This window comes from Pyrgilauda ruficollis, unplaced genomic scaffold (genome assembly GCF_017590135.1).
Source record: "Pyrgilauda ruficollis isolate IOZ18807 unplaced genomic scaffold, ASM1759013v1 scaffold26, whole genome shotgun sequence".
In the NCBI taxonomy this organism is placed as follows: Eukaryota; Metazoa; Chordata; class Aves; order Passeriformes; family Passeridae; genus Pyrgilauda; species Pyrgilauda ruficollis.
The window spans coordinates 4,055,563-4,083,124 of record NW_024523933.1 but is presented as its reverse complement, the minus strand read 5'-3'; the positions used below and the strand labels follow the sequence as shown (position 1 = coordinate 4,083,124).

General features: G+C 36.0%; 1 protein-coding gene across 3 annotated transcripts in view; it reads right to left on the bottom strand.

Moving 5' to 3' along the window:
* Positions 1 to 1,785: 1,785 nt before the first annotated feature.
* Positions 1,786 to 27,562, bottom strand: part of NDFIP2 (Nedd4 family interacting protein 2) — a 46,389-nt gene continuing 20,612 nt past the window's right edge. The window contains exons 4-9 of one of the 3 annotated variants that reach the window (XM_041471228.1): positions 24,116 to 24,175; positions 21,025 to 21,112; positions 12,585 to 12,709; positions 9,513 to 9,579; positions 6,147 to 6,252; positions 1,786 to 1,804 (exon numbers count right to left, since the gene is read on the bottom strand). In XM_041471228.1, the coding sequence (XP_041327162.1) occupies positions 6,149 to 6,252; positions 9,513 to 9,579; positions 12,585 to 12,709; positions 21,025 to 21,112; positions 24,116 to 24,175 (444 nt within the window). In that variant the 3' untranslated portion in view covers positions 1,786 to 1,804; positions 6,147 to 6,148. Of the gene's footprint in view, positions 1,805 to 2,711; positions 4,263 to 6,146; positions 6,253 to 9,512; positions 9,580 to 12,584; positions 12,710 to 21,024; positions 21,113 to 24,115; positions 24,176 to 27,562 lie in introns of those variants that run through there. The other 2 variants (XM_041471227.1, XM_041471229.1) reach the window with 2 other exon arrangements.

The window sequence follows — 27,562 nt, the reverse complement described above, 5'->3', positions numbered from 1 at the left end:
ATCCCTCTGATCATTTTGGAGTCCTTCTGGAATCACTCCACCAGGTCCATGTCCTCCCTGTGCCGGCACCCCAGAGCTGAAGCAGCACTGCAGGTGGGGTCAGAACAGAGCAGAGGGGCATGCCTTGCATCACACACTTGTCAGATGTAACATCTACAGCCTGCCTTAAGAGTTGTACTGGCTTCATGACACCCCATTGAAGAGTCTGATCATGGCGGGAAAAAGAAAACCCCATCAATCCTTTACCCCAGACATTCCTTAGAACTAACAGAAAGTGCACAAAATTTCAAGTTAATTATTATCATAGGACAGATACCTTCTCAACTTACAAAATCATTCGTTTTCTTTATAGGGAATTTTTATATCCTGAATTATATGTGTGCTCACTGTGGGAATACTCCAAATACCAATTCAACTATAAGGGCATAATTGGAAGGACACTTTTTTCTGCTGAGCTCTTATTAAGGTCAATGATGTGCAAGGCAAGATATTGCAGAACTGAAGACACTTCTTCACAACCAATGGTGAAAAGTAAAAAAGCTGACAGACTTATTTGGGGGAGTGGAGAGAACGATATACAATGGCTTTTGCTTTATTTCTTGGGTATACTTCCTTGATCAATTTGATTCTTAAATTCTCGAAACTTTCAGATTCACACCTCAAAAATGCATAACCTTCTAAGATCAAAGTAACTCAGTCTCTGACAACTGTAATGGTCACCATTTAGATGTGTTCATTCTCCATTCACATTAAATGTGAAGATCAAAGTTAGAAGTAAAATAACACTGCAATATAAATAATTTAACATGGTACTCACAAATTTTCGCTCACTGAAAAATGTATATTAGACATGATTAGTAAGAAGTGTTATTGTTCTGGTTTATGTTACCCCTACAGCTGTTGCTGTTACTGAAAATATAGCAACTCTAGTACACAGCAGTTTCCCTTTTAAAAAGCACAAGTTTTATGACTAAAATGCTAATTCCTAAGCAGCCTGTCACAAAATTCACTGACTCTTTGCCCAGGTAGTTATAGAGAGGTCCTGCCAAGACCAGGAACAAGTGTCAATGAATGCATTACATCCACTTCTGAGATTTTAAAGAGCATTCAGGGAGGAATCACACATTTTTCAACCCTAAACTTGAGTAGGCACTACTCTAAGCAGAAGGGTAGGGAAGGTGGCAGCATCGAGAGATTTGTGACAAAATACAAAGCTGAAAATACTGATTTCTTCATTAATATAAATTTCAGCATTGAAAGAGTTGAGTCCATGGCATATTATAAAGAAAAAAGATAAGGCTGTCTAGATGGTCGAAAAGAATAACATACACTGGAGAAACAGTAGCCTGGACTCTGCTGTTTTTGGGTAGCCATGCAAACATTAATCATGTTTTAACATTATTAGAAATATTTTTTTGCCCTAGTAAGAGATATTTACTTCCACATCAGAGGTTATTCATCTTCTCTTTAAAAGTTCAGGAAGCTCTATTGTCACATCATGTGATGAATGTTTTTTGCTCAAGTGAACAATGTAAGCAACCACACAGGAGGGACTAATGCAGAGTATTATGGGAAAACATTTCCAAAAAGTGGGAGAGAGATTAAAAGCTTTCTGATGTTATGATAACACACAAATAAAGACACTTTTCCTCACCTGTTGTCATCATTCAAAGGGAGGGAAGCAGATACAGAAAGAACAGGGTGTTGAAATCATGTTGAAAGGTGTTGCAGGATGAGGACTGTGTCCATACCTTAGGTGAGACAGCCAAGGAAGCTTGGAGGCAATCTCTGCTCTGTAAGGGGACTGAAAGTGTGAGTGACTGGTCATTTCTGAAATGTGTTAATAGAGTCCCACAGGCTACCTGAATCACATTCAAGATGTCAATCTTCCTGTGGTGTCTAAAGCAACAGAAGTAGACAACAAAACTAGAAAAATTTGAGTGCCATCTGCTCAAATAAACCAGAACTTCCTCTCCTCACCTCCCCTCTTCAGCTGTTTTAGTCCCAAGCTTCAAAATCTTATTTGCATTCATGCAAAATCTGTTTACAGTCAACTTCAGGGGATACTGGAGCGTATCCCCCATACCCCTAAGACACAAAGCAAAGCTGGCCAGGTGTCTCTAAACCAGAGAGCCAGCTGCTCCAAACCAAGCTCACAGGAAATAGCAAGGAAAATATGCAGCATTTGACACATCTGGAATAGATTGCAGAGTCTTTGAAAATACTGTCCCAGTTCCCTTCCTCCTGCTGATGAGATTTCAGGCTTCCAAATTGATGCATCAACTACAGAGGATTAGATAACATGCAATTTTTAACCCTGCATATTCTTTCTGACCAAATGAGAATTTTTCCAAGGTAGTACACAAAGTATGTGCATGAAGCTTCCTATAAAATGCTTGGACCAAACAGAAGTAATTCTACCAGAAGTTGCTAGTTAATATGGGAAAATTGATCTAGTTGAAAAATAGTGCTAGTTGATTGTGGCAAGAACAGAAAATGAAGAAATATTGCCTGCTTTGCATGGTTGCATTATATCCTTATAAGAAATGTCCTCACAGTTTGTTGCCATAAAACATGAGATGAAAAGGAGCAGGGAGGATTGGTTAGTACCTATTTTGCCAAGTAATTTGTCTGTAATTCCACGCTGACACAAATACTGCACTGTGCATTTTTCAACAGGGAGTACAAAAAAATCTCAAAAAAGCATTAAGTTTTAATTAGCAAAACAAAGCAATGCTTTATTATTCGCTTCTTTTTCATCTGGACAATGAATGCAAAAGAACACAGAAACAAATAGAAGTTTAGAAGGAAATCCCAGTAGGATATTGAACATAATACTTAACTTTCTTCTTCTATAAAAAGCTGAGACGTAGAGGTGCCCCTAAAGTTTTAGTCACTAACAGTTATCTCTGAAAGATTAGGAAAATGAAAATGTTTACATATGTATATTTTAAACATTAATTATAGATACAAAACTCAATACAGCACTAGCTTAACACAACATAAACCTCACTGTTTTTAATGTTAGTAATAAAAAAGCAGAATTCTAATTAAAACAAAAAATGGAGGAAACTATTTGTACATTTTTCCTCAAAGGTGCAACCAACAGCCAATGTATCTTTGCAACTGAGATTCCAGTTGTACAAAGGACTGAGAGATGTCGTCTTCTATTTAAAGAAGAAGCATAAATTTCACAAACTTTAAAAGAAACTACACGTGCATGAACTGTAGACAGTACCCCTTAAAGAGATGATATTTATAAGAACGTAATGGCATACCTTAAATGAATAAAGAGAGAGGTAAAACATTTTCTGCTTTCAGAGCTTTAAAAGATTTTTTTTTCCCTTCATAGATTACTTCCCAAATTACCTTGCATTTAAACTTGTTTGTTCTTATGAAATGGCAATGTATTTATTCTAAACAAGCATTATAAAGCAGTTGTATGTTTTTTTTTGAGAAGCACTCAATGTGGATGTTGTATTTATAGTGACCTCAAGAATGCAAACCTCCAAAATTACATCTACTACTAACTAAACCTTTAATAGCCAATTAACAAAAAATATGTATATAGCTCTAAGATTAAACAAAATTTAGAGAATATGCTGTTACAAAATATATTTTGACATATTTCCTAAGAAGCAATTAAAACAGTCATTTATGCAGAGTTATTTACAGGGGACTCAAAGTGTATCAGTTTTAACACAAACCAGTATATTGGGTTGAATTCAACAAAATATTGGCGAATATAAGTTTGTGACAAGGAATTTTGGGGTTTAGTAAACTTAAAAATGTTCTATACAATCATTAGGTGAATCTAAATTATATAAAAAAACCAGTCTAAACTGGTTAATCTGAATCATTTAATGCATTTCATTGTAATCAGAAGTTCAGATCAAGTCAGTGGTACACACAAGCTGTGAAACAAGTTACCACTCAAATCTTTCAGATACAACAAGCACAGATTAACTGAGTCTGACTGTACCTAATCTATACTTACAGATAGTTTGTTCTTACTTCAATACTATCTTTTTAACAAGCACATATACAAATGTGCTAAAAAAAAAGGCAGCCGTTATAAATATTTAATAGAATGACAAGAACTGGTACTTGATCATAAGCCATCCTGTCATTCATTTTTGAAGCCATATTTTCATTAATTTGTCTTCTGGTTTTAGTAGTCTTCTATCTTATTAACTTGGAGGATAAGAGATCATCTGGAAGTTTCACACCAGCATAGGAAAGGAATGTCTGTTCGATGCAGTCTGGAGATAAAGAAAAATTGCACTTCAGTTCATCGCCGTGACTCACCAAAAGCAGTGTTGCTAAGTGACCAGCAAACCTGAACTGCAAGCAAAACAGCAGCCTCCCTACCCTCCATGCCAGAATGGGAGAAAAACCACAAAAATTTTCTGTTATCTTGCTATGATTTCAAAACAACACCTGAGAGTATTTCCAACTGTAGGGGTGTTATTTGTTATTTATTAAAACTAATAATTAGTGTAGAGGAGTCACTTTAGAGGAGCTTACTTGTCTACGCAAGAACAAGGACATTTAAATATGATAGCAATTAATTTGAACTTCTTGTTTCAGTACTTAAAATGCTTCAAAAACATAATATTTATGTGTTCATCTCTCTAAACAACCCACAGACCTTATAAGCCCACAACCCACACATCTCAGCAGTGCTTACAGGTAAATTAAAAATTCAAAGCCACTGAACTCTGATAGGACTCATTAACTTCAGTAGGTCCTGGGTTAAACAGTGTTTTGTCCCAATGCAGAATTTTAACTGCAGAAGTGCAAGGAATCCCAGACTGCATTATCCTACACTTTCACTATTCTCTTCGAACTACAGTTCTCAAATACCATCTAGTCCTAACAACTCTTTTTAAAATAGTATTTTTAAACTTTACAGTACTGAAAGCTAAGAGGTATTTTCAGTCACATCTTCAAATTTCAGTATTCTGAAGAGGTTACCACAACACTAGGAAAAGAAGCCATATCTAACTGTTGCAAAAAGGCAATGCTACCATGTAGTTGCTAATTTATATTGGTTGCTAAAAGGCAATACACACCTCAATTAATTAACTTATTGCATAATTTAGGGGGGAGGGGGGGAGTACACGTAAAAAAAATCTGTTTGCATAACTGTGACATATTTCTTTTTCCATAATCGAGTGCATATTATATAGCACACATTCTTCATTAGCTGTTTTTAAATGTTTATTCTTGTCTTATATAAAAAGAACCAGTCTTTTTTTCCCCAGTCAAATAGTGTCTCTGTTTTCAGGCTTTGAAAATGTGTTGGAGGTTAATTCAAATTGATCCTGTGATCAATCCTGGAGAAAATTTATAAAATACTTTTTTTTTTTTTTACAGTAAACATAGCTTCTCAGGTATGTCAAAATACAGTCTTTAAGCATTTTTATTAAAGAGCAATTAAAATGCTGCAATGTTTATTTCTAGACTTAGATTTATCTTGTCTTGCAATTTAAACTTAAAAAAAAAAGTCTTTATTAAAAAATAAAGACCCTGTGGTTTAAGTTATATAATGAAGGCCAATAAATCCACTCAACAGATAAATAGTATTATAAAAAAAAAAAAAAAGAGTGGATACGTGCCAGACTGATTAGTCAGCTACCTGAAGGATACATAAAGCACATTGTTGCATACACAATAATCATACTTGTACATGACTGTCTTAATCCAGTCATGTAAAGAGAGACAGTACTCAGCTATTGTTTGCATGTTCAGACCCATGTCAATCAGATTTAATATGCAAGCAGATTAGTGCTTCCTAACTTGCTGACAACAGGTTGACTACAAAAGCCAGTTTTTCCAGCACAAAGAACAGTATCCTGACAGTAGCAGATACTGTTTCTTAGGAAAAACATGCTGCTCCTAATTTTGGTTGCTGAACATTAGTTCCAGGGACAACCAGAGGCAATGAGGATCCATTATTTGCTTTCAAGTAAGAAACTTCACACATCTCCAAGCTCCTGAAGAATATATATATAGTATTCATGACAGATGTTCCAAAACCATGCAACTTCTACTTTGTGACAGAAGTTTGAGTATCTATTTCTAATATTTCTTTCTTCTTCATTTTCCTGGGAAAGATAACCTCATCACTAAAAATGGCTTACCTTCAGTACAAGAAAAAAAATCTTGTTCTGTGAGCAGCTGCCATGCTTTCAGACATATTTCTGACTTTAAGATAATTAACAAAGCCTCGAAAGAACAGAAGGAGTCCTGGAAGTGTAGAAAATGCAAAAAAATAAGTATATTAACATAAATACACACTATCCCACATTAAACTTATTAACATAATTTTAAAACCTAGCCTACAAAGTAAATTGGCGTCTCTATTTGTCATTCACAAATTCAACAACTAAGTCAGCTTTCATCTTGTGATGCAAGGATTCAATTTTATGAAAGGTTTTTCACAAATTTCAGTGATTTTCAGTTCAAGTGTCATCTGCTAAAAAGATTGCTTGAAAATACTTACAAAGATGAAAAAAATCCTGAAACATAAAAGAATCTGTTTTTCAAATTCTTTTCAAGTAGAACTCTCAAAATAAATTACAAGTGCATTAGAAGAGTACCTGGTTCACAAAATGTACCTTTAGCAATATGCACAATAAATGTACTGTGAGTCAAAAGAGAGGAAAAAAAGAAAGTAAGGATTGCTCTAGCAAAAAGCCAGGAATGAATTATAGTAGATTAGGACTTGGGATTTAACCATCTATAAAAAAACCACCAGTCCAAGAGGAGGAAAAACAATTGCCAAAGAAAATTACTCAACATATGTCAGTATTACAGTTTTTGTCAACTCCAAATTTCAAAATATTTAAAATTATTTACATTTCACTGCATTTGAAAGAATATTTCAGCTAAGAGGAAAAAGATGTACACAACAGTCACAGAAAAGTTACATTTGCAATAATGGCACCTTGAAGATACATGCTTATGTGAATATACAGAGTGCATTAAAACTCCAAAGGTTAAAATGAGAATCTAAACTGAGGTTTTACAAGTTCAGTAAAGGATTTAATTATTTTCTTTCCTACATGATGTACTTTTCCTTCCTGCTGTACTGGATGAACCCTTGATTTTTTCCAATAATCAATTCCTCTCTAAATTTTTTTTTAGATTTTTGTTTATGATTTTTTTTAACTTTCCTTTTGTTTTTTTAAACTGAAGCTTCCTTAGAACACACATGCAAGCAAAAAAAAAACCAAAAAACTAAACAAGACAACAGAGAATACTCTGCTAACCAGTGAAACTTCACCTAAGCGAAGCACATTTCTGTGACTAAGGTGAATTCTGCATAGAAAAGAAAGCAGTAAGATCTTGACTGCAAGCCTGCTACAAAACTTGCTACTCAAAAGCTACCAGAGGTAGTCTCCCTTTCAAATGAAAAGAAGCTGAAACAGTAAAACGAGGGCAGGCAGCTCTTTAGGTGCTTGATAGAATGTTTTCTGCATGTTGGAAAATCAGTCCAAGCTCAACCCATATTTTACATTTCTCTGTTAAGGGAAGAAAGAAAATCCACCCCACTTTCCATTGTGTTCCTCAATAAGAAACACTGGCTAACATTTCAATTTGAAATTTAGAATTGTCTCTCTCCAATTTTTTCACTGATACATGACAGCTCTTTGGAAGTAGATCACTTTGCTCTTCTGTGATGCACAAGCAGATTTTTCCAGATGTTGAAAGAAGGAAAGCAAGCAGAAACAGATCGATGAACACCAGAAGAGAGAAGATGGCAGTAGGTGGGCTGAAGGATGTCAGAGGGCTATGCAAAAGAAAGACTCCAACTCATTCACTGCTGGAGAGATGCTCTAACAAAAGGTTGTGTGTTCGAACAAAAGGTTATCCAAAACAACAAAACACAGATCTGGTTGGCAGTGTTCCCATGACATGATAATATTCCTCCATGTCCTGCTAAGTACCTTTTTTAGGTAGACTCCTTCTGTGGTCTTCTAGCAATACCATAAAGCCACTTCATCAGTTTAAAAATATTGTTGGCATACTTCATGCAAAACATACATAAGACAAGAGAATGCTGACTGCCAGATGCACACTGTATGCCTCAGAGTGCTTTTTATTCCAACTTGTGATTTAAAGAAAAAAGAAAAAATCCTCAAACACTTCAGATCAAAAATAAGGCTTTCCCAAATTAAAGTGAACTACTTCCTGCATATGTGCAAAAGACTAGTAAAAAGAAAAATGACAGCTTTTTCCACAGACATGTGGGGGCAGGAGAAGTGCTAGGGGAAGAACACTATTTTCATCCTAATGAAAAAAGGTGTCAAACCTCAATTTCAGGCACCACAGGGCTTGGTTTTAATTAAAGACTTATCTGGAAATGTTTGTGCCTTCAAAGAGTCATTTCACCTACTTCAATACAATAACCTCAAACAATACGAAAGCATTCAAAGGACCAATGCTGTGAGCTGTTAAACATTTGCAGGTTTTATGTATATCAGCAACCAAGTGCACAATAGCAGAGCAAGGTGGGCATTAGAAAGTCTAATGAATGCCCTTGAACACTACTAAAAGGCAGATAGAGAAATTTTAGGTAATGTTGTTTAAGACTTTTGGCATTTCTTGCAAGATAAATAGTGAGTCACAGTGAAGATCTCAGAGTTGGTCTTTTTTCTTAACTTACTCAACACTTCATGCTAACATTTGCTGTTAGCCACTTGAATCAATTGACTCAAAGGAAAGAGTGCCACCTACTGAACCGGCAACAGTTTACCACGCTTCCAGAGCTGGAAACAGAAATTAAAATGCATAGCAGCACTCACTTCTGTAAAAGAAAGTCATTCCAGATTCCATATCCAAATTACAAAATTCACAGTTGGAGAAAAGTTATAGTGGTTGGGCTTTGGTATACCTTCATTAAAAACAAAGACAAGAGCAGAATTTTATGTGCATCAGACTTGAAACATGGGCAGACAGAGCTCTTAAGAGAAAGCTGACATTATGGGACCACTGTGATCAGCATGCATGAAGCCATTCTCTCATCCTACTGAGCAACTGCTGATGCAGTTTGCATTTCAAAGGACTCAAAAAGGACATTTTGTGACCTGTGCACAAGACAGCAGACTCCACCTTCCTGGGTTCAGTCACATTTCTTAAAATTTAATACTTGACATATAGGTCTACACATAAGGCCAAAGTTTCATTACACAGTTCTGCACCCCTAGAAGAGTAGAAGCAGTTTAAAAAGCACAAGTTACCAATCTCAGTTTTACCCATAATCCCTTATGCAGAACAAATTTTTTTGAGCTGAAGGGCATTTGAATAGTCTACAGTTCACACAATAACACCACTATGGTAACCAATAACCTCATGAATAGTATGGAAATAAAAACAACACAAAACTATCAGCAGCTAAGGAAAATCACATAGCCAAACATGTTACAAAACTCTTATTTACAATTACATGATTCATCTTTGAGTACTTGCACATCAAAACAGAAATTAATTCAACTGCCACTTACCAAGTACAAGAAATATCCACCAAAGCCAGTACTGTCCATTGAAATATCCAGTAAAATAATCTGAAAACTGAAATTCATACAGGAGGCTTAGCTGCAGTAAGATAGATGACTAAGACATATTTAATGCACTATGCAAATAGAGAAAGAGCAAGTTAAAATAAAAGTAATGTATCCTACTGAAATGCAAAACCCAGTATATGTACAGCAGTCTAATACACAAATAAAACACCTCTATTGTCAGTTGGTTTGCAGCAAAGTAATTAAAAATCTCTAAAAAATATGTATGTGTACCCATGTAAAGTGTATATGTATCTATCCTTGTATTACTTGCCAGTAATCTGACATTTTTTATTGTAATGAATCACCCACTTGTTGATTTTCCCCTTTTCCCCTCAGTGCCTGCCATCCCAAACACATTACAGCAGCCTGCTGCTTTAGATATTAACACGAAAAGCCACATTAGTTTAATCTTATCAGACAGGGATGTTCTGCTGACCCTACAAAAGGGGAGCTTTTGACCTTCTGTATACCCCCTACTGTTAATCGCTGCCATGAATACCAGCCCCATAAAGACCCCCAACTCATTAAAGTCTTTTCATTTTCAAACCAGCATTCAGTTCCCAGCAGTGAGCTGAACGCAACTAAATGAACCTTGAAGTGCCATTTCAACTGTTCCTTCGAGTGACCGTGGCAGACAGTTTTGTCCTCCCTGTGATGTGGGAGGCAGCTGGAGGGCAGGGTGTGATCGTACTGGAGACAGGTATCTGTGCCTTTACCAGACTCCAGACTTCATGCTTCACTGATAAAAAGGCTAATCAAATGTCTCCAAAACCCCCACAAAAAGTAGAAATGGGGAGATGAGTGAGGAGTTGCCAGAAGGAGTAAAATAACATACTTAGCAGCTCTGCACACTTTCCATACACTTCTACCCTGCTATCACTCATTATGTTTACTGCATCCTGACTTTCGTGCTTAGTGCTTCCCGTTTGCCCTTTCTAGGACATTTCAGTGTATCAACCAAGAAGCAATGGGGGGGAAATAAAAAACCCTGAACAAACAAAAGAACCCCCACAAAAACAACAAAACAAACCCAAAAAAACCCCAAAAAACCAAAAAAAATACCCAACGAAACAAAAGATACTGGGCCACATATGCAACCAGATGAAAATCTAAGACATATAAAGAACGGTAGATAAAGCTGGCTTTTTTCTTCAATTAATCCACATGTTTGCTCCAGAATAAAGCCAGATTATGTGAGGGTTTAATCTTATATGAGTATATAAGAGTATACTTATATAAGAGCATAAGTATTCATTTCTATCATCAAAGAAAAAAATAGCAAGAAACAGAATTGCTAAGTTGAACTAAATTGGTATTTACATTATCCATATATAAATACTCAGTTCCTACAATTTTGACAACACATTGATATTGATTCCATCTCACTTGTATTTTCAATTCTCTAAACATTATATGTGTGTGCTTCTATATCTATATACACACACTCACAAATATATCAATATACTTTTCCAATAGTTACAATTTCATTTAATCGGAAAGAAGATTCACTAAAATCAACAATCAAATACTTGCCCATGTGCATTGCTCTCCTCTCCTACTCTCCTTGGGCAGAATCAGCCATGGCTGCAGAATCTCCCTAGTAGGAAAACTGTGCTTTTGTTCCCCCTAACCTTCCTTCTCCCCAGTAAAAAATGACACAGATTATGCATACATGAATTCAGGCTGTTTGGACCCTAAAAAGTTTTGTGCTACTGGCCCCGAGTGAAAAAGGGTGACACAAGCCTTTGGAAGAACTTGACAGAAAAGGACAAAACATTTTGGTGCACACAGGCCTGCTTGTGTGTCACCATTAAAATGACTGTCAACACACACCTCACAAGCTTTCTGCTCTTGTCTCTAGGAAGGGAGACAATAGAGGAACATGATGATCTTCATTATGATGACTCCTGAGGTCTTGGAATTGGCCAGCTCCAATATTTTTGAATTAGTAATGGATTACATACAATAATTTAATTATAGCCTAGAACACAGTAATTCTACAAGGAAGTTTATCATATATTAATTTGTGTATTTGTTTTGAGCACATTTTCCAGCAGAGAAGAATAATAAAACTGACATAATGAGCAATTTCTGCCCGCTGTTCAGTATGCCTTAAGGGAAGCCAAAAATATCCTAAATGAATGCATAGTTGAAAAATTTATGTCTTCTCTCTCCATTAAGATAAATTCCATCTCAGCCCCTGAATTCCAACAAATACACCAGAATCACATCTGGTCCAGCAGCATTTCCCTGCTCAAAGCAAGCAAAAATGAAATGCAAAAAAAAGCTCTAAGAAGGATGCTGTACATGTCCAGGAAGGACCATGGAATCTTTCAACAATTTTTTTACTATCATGCTAAGTCTAAATCAACTAACACACAAAGAAGAAAAAAAAATTAAAACAGGGTTATTGATGGCAGAATATGAAAGATATGTAAGTTATCCAAGATCTTTCTCTTCATTAAAAGGGATGGGATTTTAAATGTTGTTTCTCTCAGATAAGCCGAATTCAAGTTCAGAAAGCACCATTACATTTCATCTAGCATCCACTTAGCTAAGTAACTTGCATTCGGCTACTATGCCTTTTGGAAAAGTATCTAGTTTTGCAGTGAAAACATCAAGAATCAAGCATTTAAGATTGTAAAAATACTTCATATTTAAGTTGGACTTGATCCCATTTGTATCTTACAAGGAACAAAACAATCAAATACAAGGAAGAAATGCTTTCTTAGATTCCCTTCCCAACAGGCTAAGACATTTATAAATCTTTTATACATGACACTATAATACCAGTGATATTTCAGGTACTTGCTCCACTTCTTCTGTAGACTTTTAAATACTTGTACAAGCAATGAGTCATTTGGCATTTATTTTAGTGGAAATGTGAACATCAATTGCTATGTCAGGTATAAAAAGAAAAAATACTGGTTTTCAATTCCCATATTATATCCCTGAATAAATTGTTATGAGTATGTTCTACAGAGTCTGTACCATGCGAATCAAGAAACATACCCGTACAATGAGAATCCATTTGATCAGGGAGAGACCAAATCCACAGATTGCACCATACCTTCCAGCTATGGTATTTGTTATACAGAAGGATAAACAAAATCCAATCCAGTTGAAAATAAACGCCACTATAAAATAAAAGAAACAGTAGCTTCTGTTAATCTGTATAGCTAAGCAAACAGACTTCACAGCAATTTCACTTTAAAACTACTAAGGGCATGCTTACACAGTCAGTTAATTCTCTTCCGGTAATTCAGGCTTTCAGAGATTGACTTTGAACCCAGACATTCCCCATGGTATAGTCACTTAATGACAAAGCAAATGATAAACAGGCTGGAACCTACTACTTTGCACAAGAGAAAATTCCAACATAAAGTATTGTACTGCAGATTACATTGGACATGAAAAGTAAATTCACAAAAAGGACTATAGCATACAAGATTTGGATTAAAACAAGGAAGAAAAACCCTTTCTACACCTTTATTACCAAAGATATAGTTACATGCACACATATGTGCATGTATTAAGGCTGCAATATTCAGCTTCATCCAGTTTGGATCAAAGAGAATAAAAGTATCTACCCTTGCTCCAAAAACTTAGCATAGAAATGAAGGTAAGTTGAGAAGCTGATGTTTCATGGGTCTCTTTAAGAGCTCCATTCATGCCTTCTCTTTTAGATCTATATTCATATGACATAAGAAGCCCTGGAAGCTTTATACAGAAGTTTTAAAAAATCAATGAACAAAAAGGACATTGAGCATAACTACCACTGTTGCTTCAATCAACACTTTTACACAACCTCCAGTTTAACAATTTCAAGTTTCATCTCTGCATATGTACTTAGCAATCAGCATCATCTGTATTGGCTTCAGTCTGCATGTATTACATCAGAGTGTGAGAATTCACAATTAGGGGAATGGCCCAGGCTGGAAATCAGTGAGGGCATCCGAAAAGAAAACCACCAAACAGAAGAGCTGGAAGAACTGGTAGAGGAAGGTAACTCAGAAATTCTGGAGAGAACATGATAGTGGACAATTGAAAACATTAGGGAACTCCACAGTAAACACAAGAATCACAGAGGAGTGAAAAGAGGAATGGAAGAGGGGCAGCACAGAACAAAACCCCTGCCAACAAATCCTCAGTGTTTAAAATCCCAAACTTAGCTACATAAAATTCAGGCATTAAATCGTCAGAGGAAAAATTAGTCTGTCTCTTCAGTTAAAGTTTGAACACACAACTAGGAACAGAAAATAGCTCAATAGTTTTCTTTAATTAAAGTATTTTGAAATACTATCTATAAAACTCACTATTTTTATATTTTAAAACCTTCTTAAAATTCTTCCAATAATCCATATGAAGATGCAATGATATGCTCACAAATTGCAGCAGGATTCCATGAACTTTAAACACACTGAAGTTCCAAAAGTTTTGGAGGGTCTTACATCAAAACAGTCATTTAGTACAAGTGGGAAAACTTCCTGCATTGGTCAGAGACATGGGTAACAGATGGTGGCAACAAGAATTCTTACTTCTATACAAATTACTAATCTAAAAGGACCCCAAAAAACAACATAAAAAAACCTCCACAACTTTGAACAGATGCGGATCCAAACTGGCATATGCAGAGGAAACAAACTAAACCAATCCAACCCTTGCTAAAAAAAAAACCCTACAGATCAACATTGTGACCCCAACATTTACCTATTTTTCCAAGACACATTTACATTTGAGAGAGCCTAGATAAATTGTTTGGATCTCCCTATTTTAAGCAAGCTCTCCAAATCCACCATCTTTTAACAGTAACAGATTCCAAAAGCTCCTTATTCAATGCATTCTCTGATCCTGCCTCAGAGTAGGAGCTCGCTGCTCTTTCTCCTCACTACTCAAGCTACTAAGGGTAACTTTGACTATGGTCAGGTATATCTAAAGACAGGTATCTTAAAAAGGACACAAGATTCACATGTTTCTAATGGTCTATGAGCACTAGAGAAATTATCAGAATATGTACAATTTTAACAGATATATATTTTTTAAAATTACCTCAACTCATTTGTAAATGCACTATAAAAATTAGAGATTCCCCAATCATAAATACAGATGGGGAAAAAAATCAGTTTTTGTAATTAAAAAGGAACCCTGGCAATTTTACCCTACTTTCAACTTGAACTAAAGGAATATTCAAAATAGAATGCATAAGTCACTGAATAAGTATTTGATGGATGTTTAACATCAAGGTATTTGCCCAACTCTTGAAAGTAAAGGCATCAGCATGCTATGTTCTAGTCTTGTTCACAGTAGAGTTTTTTTTTTCTCTCTAATCAGTCTGCTGTTCCATCAAGTTTCATAAGTAGCTAATACAAGTAGAAAAGACAAATCTTATAAAAGTTGTAAACTATGCAAGTTCACACATTCCAATAAAACTGAAGTACGTACAGAAGAAAAACATTATTTAAGTTTTTATCTGCAACCATTTGCTAGAAAACTTGTACAGTCAGGACCTAATAAAAAATCTGTGTCTTCAGCAGCACAAGGAACATGTTGCTTCCACTGCTCTAAAATACAGGTAATCAGGGAGATTCTCCCAACACTGCTGTGGTGTGGCATCCCTCAAACTTAAGAAAGGTAACTATAATGTCTACATGTTTTCCATATTTCCCATTACTGCTCTCTTACATCCCATGTCCCACCACTACTTTGAAAATCATTCTCCTTGTTTCATTCTGGTTACAAAGTATAGTATTTGCTTTCAGAAATGCATCTTCTGAGCAGACTGCAATTCCTTCCAAGTGCTTTTCTCTACATCAAGATCAGCCTCATTTGCCCATCTGTATATCTTTTTCCATCACGTGCATCCATGTGTATCTTCTGTCACCCATGCAAGCTCTGAGCTTTATAGCTTACACTGCATGTGGTAAGAGTTACTGTAGTCAATTCCTGTATAATTCCTGTCTCAACTTATTACTGCAATGACAGATTTTTCATCCCTATGTTGTCACAGAGAAGCCACAGTACAAGCTCCCCCATCAAGCTGAGGGAGAACACAGACCAGTGAGGGGAGTGACCAGTAAAAGGAATTATGCACGAATTTCTCTAGAATTACCAACTTCCTTCTCTACTAGAGACAACTAAGTCATTGTACAAGTTCCTTGTTGTAACAAAGGCTATCCTCCACTATTTTTCTGCATCCACTTACTTTGTGAAATGTAAATTATACTGCTCAGCTGTTCAAGTGATGACCTCGTCCGTCATACAACATCAGCTTCCATGACATTCCTGCACAGACAATGTATCTACCATGACACTAATAACATGCTATCATAAGGAAAGCTATTCCTAAAACTGAGGGGGAAAAATCTGGTGAGCTGCTACAACCACATCATGACCCTAAAAAAGAATTCTTAACTTCTGCTTGCCCATTTTCTTCATGCAGCCAGATTCTGTGTGCATCCTGTAGATCTCCACTGCAAATTAAACCACTGTGCAAGAACTGTTTTCTATCCCAAAAGTGATTACATGCCTACTTGAGCCCAACTTTCAATTACTGTCAACTTTCTATTAACACATTTCAGACATTTAGACTAAACTAATGCTGACTGCACTGGCATTATGATTTCAGTATCTACTTTTAATACTCTAGCACCATTCAGAGAAATGGGACCAATAAAAGTATGTTTTTTGAATTTTATAATTCCTGAGGTGATTACAAGAGGAAAAAGTCCATATAAATGTAATTCACATAAGAAGAATATAAACTTTAGCATTATCTCCTCATGACAACAATTAAGTGGATCATTATGACCCACACAAGAAATGGGTTTTTGGGCGGAGGAGGGTTGGACTAAAGGTCTTTTTTAATAAAGAGTGTTTGTGATCCAATGCAGTCCCTACATTCATGCTGTATTTCTCCTTAAGGTTTTCAGTAAAATAACCCCAGCCAAAATACAAAGTACAAGACTTTTGAGTTGTACATATTAAAATACATCAGATGAAACAATAATGACAAGCACATTACATTGTGATTTTTCCTTAGCTGCTCCAGCACTTCACCTGCTGATTTTTACTTAGCTTTTCATAACTACACATTAATCACTTAAGTTTTTAAATATCATGAAAAGAAGGCAGTAAAACTGATCTGAAGCTTTATGTTCCAAATTTTAGCCATGACTCAAGCCTGTAGAAAGATTATAATGGCAACTACATATACAAAAAGCAACTAATGCTCAGTTATAGCCTTTACTCCACAATTTGTTTGTACATTTACTTGCTATTTTAATATATAGCAAACACCAAAGAGCTTAATGCTTTATACCTGGCCTAGACTTACTAAACATACTGCAATAATAAATAATCCTCTCCAGGATTTCATGGCACTAGGAATTGTTCTTCCCACTCCTGCATACAATTTGTTCCGTTCTTTAACTGGGATATACACCTTTGCTCCATCCTGAGGGTTCACTTACAGAATGACTGATGATCATCACTGGAAGTATTGGCTGTCAGCTACCACAGAAAACAGATAACTTTTTTTCACAGTGATTAACATTCAGAAACATTCCTTGGCAATTTATTCCTACTTCTTCATTACTCTGGTTGCTATGCTTTTCTTACTACCCATCTAGAAGCTTCCTCATTCCAATTGTTTTGTATTATATCTAATGCATACAGAAAAACAATGTAAGTCAAATTGTTTCTGCAGTAAGAAAGAAGTTAGGTGACTGTGCATGAAGGTCAGTCAGCCTCCCCTAATAACCAGAGAGAAATAACTCAAAACAGTTTCTCTATCTCCCAACATTTAAAATTTTAATACAGTAACTTCCCCACAGCTTCTCTTGCATGACTAAGGGAAACCTGCATAACATTTGTGATATAGACATGTAGAAGTCAGGTTTCCTAAAGTTACACAGAGGAAGCCTCCCATGGGAACTTAACCATGCTTACCACTCCTCAGGAAGCATACACAAGGAGACTGTGCTCACCCTAAGATTGTCCTACAACTCTGCCTTCCAACCTAGACCCCCTTGAAACCCTCAAAGTAGGTATCCCAGCTTGTGTGCAGTTTATTGACTGTTTGAGACCATTAACAGGTTTGAAAAGTGCATGAACATTAATTTACAAAACTTTGGTATGGGTATTTTCTGTTCCGGTATAGTGTCTAGGACACTTTGTACATTTGCATTTCCCTATAAAACCAGATTTTATTGCTATGAGTTGTGTACAGTGCTTAAATAGCCTAGATGTTCAAAAAGATCAGACTTCTGCATGAGAATTTAATCTTTGGTTGTACTACTGAATGCTTTTCTCCATTTTTACTTTCTTATTAACCTATATGTGAAGTTCAAATTTATTTTTCCTATGATGTAGGGACAACCCGAAACTCCCTTACATGGTTTCAAAAAACTTAGATAAGCTCCACAATTCCTCTTGGGGTCCACAGGAAAAAAGGTTGGTTCTAAAGCATTCCTTAAATATAAAGGAAAACCATATAAGCTTTTTAATAACGTCCAAAAGGCTCTCCTTCATGTAACGTACCAGTATGAGTTTTATCAGACATAATTCAAAAGACTTCCACTACAGGCAGATTAAGCATGAAAACCAAACCCTTTGCTCATGACAGTTACTTGCTCTATCACAGTAACAGCTGTGTTCAAATTGGAAAGATACAGCTCAAATTCCTCCCTTTGGTCGTGCACACAAAAAAAAATACTTTTGAGAAACTCACCTACTAACTTCCTCTGGCATTCTAGAAAATTTCTACTATGCTGTACAAGGCAGTTAGAAATACAAAATAGAAAAAAACCACATGAAGTGGTCTGATAGCAACTCTTTTTTCCATTTTGCATTTGTAGCAAAATGAATATTCACTTATATATTAATTTCCCTCAAAATAAGAAGCTGACAGACACCAGTCCCGACCACTGGAGAGCAGATTCTTAGCTCACCAACATAATCACAGACTAAGGGCAACACCAATTTCCTGAAACATGATTTTATCATGAATTGTATCAAAGTTTTTTCACCAAGTTTCTGGATCAAGCCAAAAAATCCACCTTTTCATGCAAAGAACTTCACTTCTTTAGTACGTATTGCCTTATTCTGTTTTGTCCTGCTAAACAGAGCAACACGTTATAGCTTAGATAGGAAACAGGACTGTAACGAGCATGCAGCAGGCTCCTAAAACAACCAAAACTCCCCAACAAACAGATCTGGCCACTAGATGGCCTGGAGACAGCAATTTTATGCAACGTGGGCAGCTACCACTAGATGGTGGCTACATATCGCTAAGTGACTGCAATACGCAGGTAAACTCAGTATAAAGTTTATTTTGCTACACTTCACTTGCATAAAATTAAATTAATGAATTCTAACTTATTCTTGTACTTAAAGCTATCTGTCCCTGCATCCATCCCCAAGATCTTCCAATGCTGTACTTGACAGTCGGGAAGGAAGTGGGAGAGCATATCTGGAACAAGACATTTGTTCACTCTCCTTTCACTAGAGAGCAGTTCCTGATACAGTTCTCTTACATTTTAACTATCTCGGAGTTTGAGGCTCTCTGTGATCTGCCACCCCTACTTGCAGCATTTAAAGATACCCACTCTGGGAAAAAAACCTAGAAGATAGCCTTATTGTAAATTTCACTTCAACTGCTGCTCTACTAAATCTAGATACATCAGCTTCCTGGAGATTTTTATTTCCTTATTGGACAAACGTGAACACATGACCACATATAAAGTACACCCTCATTATGTTAAGCTCATTTTTAATTTAATTCACCAATTTCCTAAAAAAACCTAAAAACTAACATTTCAGGTCTATTACTATCTACAACTGGTTTTGTTAACTCCTCATACTATGAGCACAAGCAGAAAGTAAAGTTTATCAATTTCCCTATATAACCAGCATCCATAATACCAAACACATTCAAATTAAACACGCACTTGCATAAATACCTTACAATGTGTACACACTCATTTTATGCATTTCCTTCATAGGTAAGCAAAGTTTGCAATAAAATAGTCCAGAATAACCATGAAAAATTATGATCTACAGAGTATTTTTGTCTAATATGTAAGAGAACTGCTCTGTGCACTCAGACTCAGCTAAATACCTATTTGAAGAGAAGGTTGCCAATTTATCCAAGTACATACTTGCATTTTTGAAGGTGGACACCAGGTTCTGGGAATGCAATTTTGGACATCTGTGACTTAAAGGACTTAAGACATTAAAGCAAACAATTCCCTTGGCCTCCTAGTGCACTGCTAATGAAGACCTGAACCAGAATTTAAAAGGAAGAACAAGTTCACACAACAAAGGATCTAAATACGTTAAATGCAAAGTTATAGAACACAGAAAAGGGAGAGGAAAATAAAGCGAAAAAGAAAAAATAAGTCACACCTCCCTCTTCTCCCAAGAATATACTTTCTATGTTCCAACTACGGGAAGAGGTCAGACTACAAAACTCACTTTGCTACTCTATGAACATCTGCATAGATTTGCCTTGTGAGGCAGACATATATTTTCATCCCAAGATGCAAACACCACATCATACACCAACATGAAAAAATCTTCTGTGAAAACATTGTAACCTGCATCTGCAACAGTTGAAAAGATTGCAAAAAAGATTACAGAAAAACTACTACAAAACCTAGGGTTAAAAGACATAATTGAGGCTTCAGTGGATAATCAATCAGCTTTAATCATGATGAATTCTCAGCAGATGAGATATTTCCTCAACACCAAACTTCCATCCAGATTGCCAAACATTTATTTCAGAAAGGGAAAAACCCTCAGAAATTCAGAAGAAATAAGCAATTGGTAAAATTAACACAGCTTCCTTGTAGAAACAGCTTCTAGTTGCTAAATCTAACTTTGCTTAGTGCAGTACACAAGTTACAAGACATGCGCAGTGTACACACAGTACATGACAAAGAGCTACAGGAGGGCTGGTTGAAATCAGAGGTTACCTGAAGACAATGCATGTTTATATAAACAGTGGTTAGTTCAACCTGAAAATGAGTACGATTGGATTTGTTCCAAAAAAATCAATCCACGGCTGTTTAATTCACTACACTAACAGCAGCAACTTTTATACAGCACATCACCTCTCTCAAATTTTTTCTACTTAAAAATCAATTGCCAGATTTCTGTGATCTGGCCTTTAATTGAAGTTGGTGGTCCAACTAGAAGATGATAGAATTTCCAGTGCTAGACCTTCAAGCATTTACTAGAATTTTGCTTTGTCCCCGTATCTGTGACAGATGCCACCAAAAAAAGGCAACATATTTGCTGTATCTGGAACAGGAAGTGTTTATATCTGAGCACAGGCAGAAAAATCTGTTCATTACAGTACATTAATGCAACTTATCACAGCTCTCTTATATTCCATAGGAAAAAGGTACAATTAAGATATACCTCAGTAGGTCTGGGATACAAGATAACTTACTGAAAAATGCCAACATGAAGATGCCATCATTGCCAACTCTAAGCTGATCTGCATCACTGAAATCATCCCGTGGTGGATACTCTTCTTCCTGGATTTACAGGTTAGTGATAATTTAGTGAAAAGTTTAGAATAACTATCTATAGGATAAAGTATTAATCATGTTTCTAAATCTAGAAGAAAATTGACATTTCTGTAACATAAAAGAAGTTTTTAAAAAATAATTTGTAACTATAAAACAAGTCTTATTTGTTGCTTATATTGACAGAGCCCAAATTTTCTGTAGAAGATATGTACAGACTGTCTATTCATTTTAAATGAAGCTAGAATTATTTCAGATTAGTACTTTGACAATCAAAACCAACATACATTTTTTTAAAATGTAACTATCTTGATATGTAGCCAAACTATTAAATATTTTTTTCGAAAAGACATCACACAGTATGCTCTATATTTTTCCTGCTGGAAAGGTCTTCTAATAATTTCCTTAATATAAAATAAAAGTTACAGAACAAGGTTAGTATCTTAAAATCAAGTGCTGATGCAACAGCACGGTACTAATCAATTTTATAACCCACGGGAAAACATAAGCAAGGTAAAGAACATCTCCAGGGTCACTAGAGGGCGCGAGCACATTAAAAGTGCCTAAAAGGCTTCTAAACTCAAAAGACACAGCACTTGAAGTCAAACAAAAGCAAACATCAGCCAAAACGATCCAAAGATTTCTCCCATTGAGTGAAAATGTTGGACCTTAAAATACTGAAAGTGAGAGCTGCTTTGTTTCTTAGCACTCGATTTTCAACAGAACTTGGCAGATATTATACATGCAGTTCTAGGCACAGGTGGAACATTGCTCCAGCTGTAGACTGGCAAACACAAAAGTTTTCACAATGACAGCCCCTCCTAAAGAGCCTGATGAAAACTAACACCAATTAAACATCATTTCTATACTTAAATGAGTAACATCAAAACAATGCAGGATGATACAAGTTAAATAATGTTGTCAGTAGCAGCAGTAAAATGGTCCAAACAGAAGCACAGGTAACAACATTCTCTTCCTAATTTTTCCTCCTATTACCATAATGTATTGGAACTGACATAAGAAATTTCCTATAAAAACAAATGAAATCGATAGAGATCAAGGGAAACTTACTTGGCACTTACTACAGAAATAATATTTATGACTAAAAGGGCATTAAACAAGCAGTGATCTAAAGCTCTGTCAAAGGTTCCCCTTTGTCAATAGAGCAAAATAATTTACCAGGGTATAGCAATTAGATTAAAAACATCCTTGAATGCCTGCTGTACCAACACAGAGCAATCAGCTTCACCCTTAGTAATACGGCCATGAAATTCCAGCTGTGCTCTGTATTTCAGATTAATTAACCAAGACACTGTATCAGATAACTTACTTAAAAAACAGTGCTATTCACATGGACAATTCCAATGGAAGCACAAAAAGCCAGTTAAACAAGAATTCTAAGGGACTATAATTCAACGCCACATAATTTCAGCCGTTCCTAAATGATTGTCTTAAGTGACTAAGAAAGCATCAGTTTGTTCAGCTCAACTTTGCTGCACATACAAGACTGATGCAGAGGAAGGGAATGGGAAGGAAAGAAGGGCTGAAAAGGCATTAAAAAAAGAGCTGCATTTGCATGTGTTTATCTCTGAAACGCATGCCATAAAACTTCCTTTTCAAGTAGGAAAAAAACCCAAGCATTTTCAATTTTAATTTCACAAGGTCTACAAAACCCCATACATAATAATTTCGGACTTTTTAAAAACTGTCTGCTAACTACTGTACTTCATACTGGCATTTCCAAAACAATTAGTGAATTATGCTCTGTGTAAAAGTTGCCTCAGAAAAAAGAAAATTTTGCTCAATGACAGTAACAAATTTAGCTGAGTCTTCTCTGATGCTTACACATGTGAGAAACACAGCTCAATAAATACAGCTCAGGAACATGACAGCAGATATTTGCAAGAAGCATTGTTGTATTAAGTGTGAATAAGTATTAATTTAATACACTCCATGTCAAAAAGATGAAACTGAGTTCTCTTTACTGTCTACAAAAACCAGTGTATAAAAATTATGAGTGTTTAAGAAATTAAATACTTAGAATACTAAGAAATTAAATCAGCCTATATCCATATCATTTAGTATTTTGAGGTTTTATGAGCAGTCCTGCAGACAGAAAACACTAATTGAGCACTGCTCAAGCCCCACTAATACTGGCTGTCTTTCACTGCTCTCATTTGATCTGGTTGGTGTCAATTACCCTAGTCTTTCTTCAAAATATAATTGCCACTATGCACTGAGGAATGAAAATGGGCAATGAAGAACAATTGTCCTCTACGCTGATGCTTAAACAAATTTGTACAAAATGCTTCTGTTAGATAGTGACATTTTTATCAATGAGGTTACGTATTTATATTTTTCTTTTTAATGAGAAGAATGTAACACAACGCACACAAATCCATCAGATATGTAACACCGTTTCAGTATTTCATTGATTTTTAATAAATTTAGCCAAGTTAAGGAAGATGGACAGCATTTCTTGCTTTCTAAATAAGTTGACATCTGTAGGAACAGAAAGCTTACTGCTCCTATGACCAGAGAAACATCTGAACAACAAATTATATTACCAACATAAATGGCATGTCACACAGAGTAATTTCTCTAAACAAAAGAACATCAAATAGGACACAGCATCTATTGAAGTTGAATCTATTAAATCCCCATAAACTACAGTGCTGTCTGCAGTATTCTGCAAGAGGAGGACTGCTTTTTCTCCTGAATGCTTTTTAGCTTCTCTAAACTGAAATCTACATGGCATATAGGGAGACAACACCCCTAATCAAATAACCACTAAACTGATATAACTCTTCACAATGCAGTGTTTACAGAGGAAGACTTCTGAGGAAAGGGTTGAATTACTTAATAACCCCCATAAATTGTACCTTCAGCATACAAACCAATAGAGAGAAATTAATAACGGGGAAAAAAAAAGGCACAATTAACCCCAGAAGCATTTGTTTGCCAGCAGGAAAATTCATAGCAAAATCTAAACTAGAGAGAACTATACCATACCTCTGGACGACTGAGGAATATTTCATCAAACAGACTCCTAGATTCCCTAAACTGGGCGTGCTAAGCATGTAAAAACAGAAAAACATAAGACAAATGCAACTGAAAAGCATTAAGTAAAAGCCATTCATTGCAACATACAAACAAAGTCATTAAACTGTTAGAAGCATTTTTGTCCATTTAAATTGCCCTTTCAAAACTGACCTTGAGAAATTGAAAACAAAAAGCCAGGATAATTAATGCTATCACTACTGATGACACAGGGCTAGTATAGTTTCTGTGACAAAATGACATCTCTGCGAGCATTTGAAAGGAACACATGTTTATACAATCTATTCCTGCAAGACAAGCTACACAAAGAATTATAAAATTATTTAAAGTTTCAGTAAATGTTAAGTTTGGATTCTTCATACTATCTTTTTATACAAGGCCTAAGATGAATTATTTCATATGATCACATTAAGGATCTTTTGAACTGGCCTAGATGACTTGGGGGAAAAAATATGAAATCTGTGTAATAAGTGTGCTGCCTTTCCATGTAATTTTCCTCTCTTTTGCTTAATGAGTAGATATAAACCTTCACTGCAAAGTTTGGAGTACCCCATGAAAATGATCAGCCTCACACATTGCTCAAGGTAACATAAGGACACTTAACTTTTTCCAGCTGTTCACATTATTGCAGTAAAGAGGCAACATATCCTCGTACACAAGGAAGAAACCAGAAGCTTAAAACACAGCAGAGTTCACATTTGTAAGAGCACTAATTTGATAAGGCTGAAAATAAAAACTGAAAAATCTACATGTGACATCATGTCTACATTTTGCAAAATGTGTAACATTCAGGTCAGATAATGTCTGCAGCTGTCACTTGTGAAAGTGAGAAAACAATTGAACTTTGCACTACTGTTACATAAATTAAGTTACTTCTCTGTTCTTCCATGGGTATTCAGAGCTAAATCCTTCCCCTAAAGATGGCAAAGCACCACTCAAACTGTAACAAGAGCTTTCTTTCTTATTCCAGCCATCTGCCACATTAAGACAGCCTTATTAAACAGTCTTAGTCTATCTCAGTGTAAGTCCAGAGGTATTTAATAAGGTAGGGATTTTGTGGAAGCATCACGTGGGAAGATAATTAAAACAACAGTAATTAAAACTGCACTGGCACATAATTTTAATATCATCTACAAAGCTGAAACTCAGCTTCAGCATTTCTTACTTTTTCCCCAAATCCCAACTTTGCAACCTTAATGCTGTGTCTCTAATACAGCTTGTGTGTGTGCATGCATTTGCTCAGAAAAGAAAAGAAAAAAAAAAAACCAGAAGCAAACTGAGCAGAATTACTGATAAACTTGAGCTCTTCAGCAGTCAGCAAGAATGTGACTTTCAGACACACTTCTGACACTAACTTAGTACTGCCCTTAAGTGTAGATCTTTTAGTCCATCTCTGCTTTGGGGGAATGATAGTGTGTTCCTACTGATTTTTCCTAAGTGAAATTCTTGTGGTGTCCCATTGTTCTTGAATTTCAAGCTCTCCTGTATGCTCTAGCAAAGCAGACTGAAAAAGTTTATTTCTCACTTCATCACTGCATCCAACTCTCTTGCCTCTTATCTCCAGATTCCTTTTCCCTTCCTGGTCTTTTCTCACACAGCAGCTTCATTTCCTTTCCCAGTATGACATTTTGTCCCCACTTGGGTTACACCGACCTCAGTTAACCCTTTTCCCTTTTGTCTCTCATTTAAGTCTTTCTACTCTGTCTATACCATTGCCTTCCATTCATCCTTGCCTTTTCTCATTTTGGCTTACACTCTGATCCCTGGTAGAGTTACCTCCCTACTCAATCAAAACCAGATTCTCTTCCCAAAACATGCAAGGTTCAGAGGCTCAGCCTTGTCCTTCTTCCCCCCACGCACCACTGAAGAGAGCTGAATACAGTGGCTTTCCTATTCCCTTCTAACCAAAGACTAAGAATAATAAATCTGCTTCAGGGCACACCAGAAATTGCTTTCTCAGATCCAATGTTTTCACCAAAAGCAGTAAAGAGCGGTCATAAGGTGTATCTACTTTTAGCTCTGTAATTCTACTCTGATACAGAACATTTGAGAACATCTGGGAACAGCACATCTGAAGTTCCATCCCGTTCAGAGCTATGAGTAGCCTAAACTTTTTCATGCAAGATCATTTCCATGCATTTACAAAATCTGAAGTTCTATTTATCAACTGAGGAAATTAGTTTTTCAAAAATTTGTGGTTTGACCAAAACTAGACAGACTGCTTGAGGAAGGGCAAAAGATGTTTCTGTTACAGGTGACCTGAACTTGTAAGAAAGAGTAAATAAAAGTTTAAAATTACAAGAAAAAAAAATACTTGCTCTGTTTTGGGGTTTTGTTTGTTTTGCTTAGCTTCATTCTGGAAATTGGCTGAACCTCAGGCTGAGTTGTCAAGGGAGATTACCTGTATGTGTGAAATTTGTGCTTCACAGGGTTCTAGACATGAGAAAAAGAATCTTGCAAGAGATGCACATCTTGTCTGCAGTGTCACAGGTACTCTACAAGTTAGGGTTTGGGTTTTTAATGCTCCCAATTTGTCATTTCAGAATAAGGGTTTCATTCAGACCAGTATTTCAGCAAAGGTTATGCTTATGTGACAAGCAGTAAGGACAGACTACAAAGAATCCATGCGCCTGTTAGAGCAGATAAAATGTGACAATGGAGATCATCACCTCACTGCTAAAACTTGGCAAGGCAAATCTCCGTGGTTTCCTATGGAATTCAGTCAAACAGCTTTGTGTGACACCATCACTGGTGATGTTACACAAACCTACTTTAATATCAGCTGTGTATACCTTAAAATGAGTGTTGTGCACTGCAAGCACAGTGCAGCAGTCAAGGAAGGACCTGCCTCCTGCTGGGTGACTAAAAGTTTTTTCTCCAGTCACAAGCACACTGCAGCCAGTAAGATTTTAAACGTATATCAAATGTAATCACATTTGATCTCAAGGAGGAAATTTTTAGTGAAAGCACTGGAAGTCTTTTTTTCGTATAGTATATTATGGTCAATACTACCAGGCAGCAGAATTTCCACATTCCAGAACTTCAGAGAAAAGAAGAAACTTGCTTTACAAAACTAATATTTATCATTAACTGCAGATACCAATCTTCTATTTTGAAGACTGTATTCTTCATAAGATTAATTCTTACAAAACTAGAGACACTGAATATGTGCCTATTAATTGTTTACCACAACTCACACAGGGGCTTTTTTAAGTACTTGGAACATTTCTTTGAACTTCAGTGTTTAAGTTTCCATAGATCAAACAACAGGAACCTTTCCTTTTAAAAGCTATCTACGCAATCTGGGGTCATAACTCTTCCAGACTGTTGAAATTCTCCCTTCCTTTCTAAAGGCTTTTGGTAATTCTTTTGATTTTGCCACCCAAAACAGTACACATT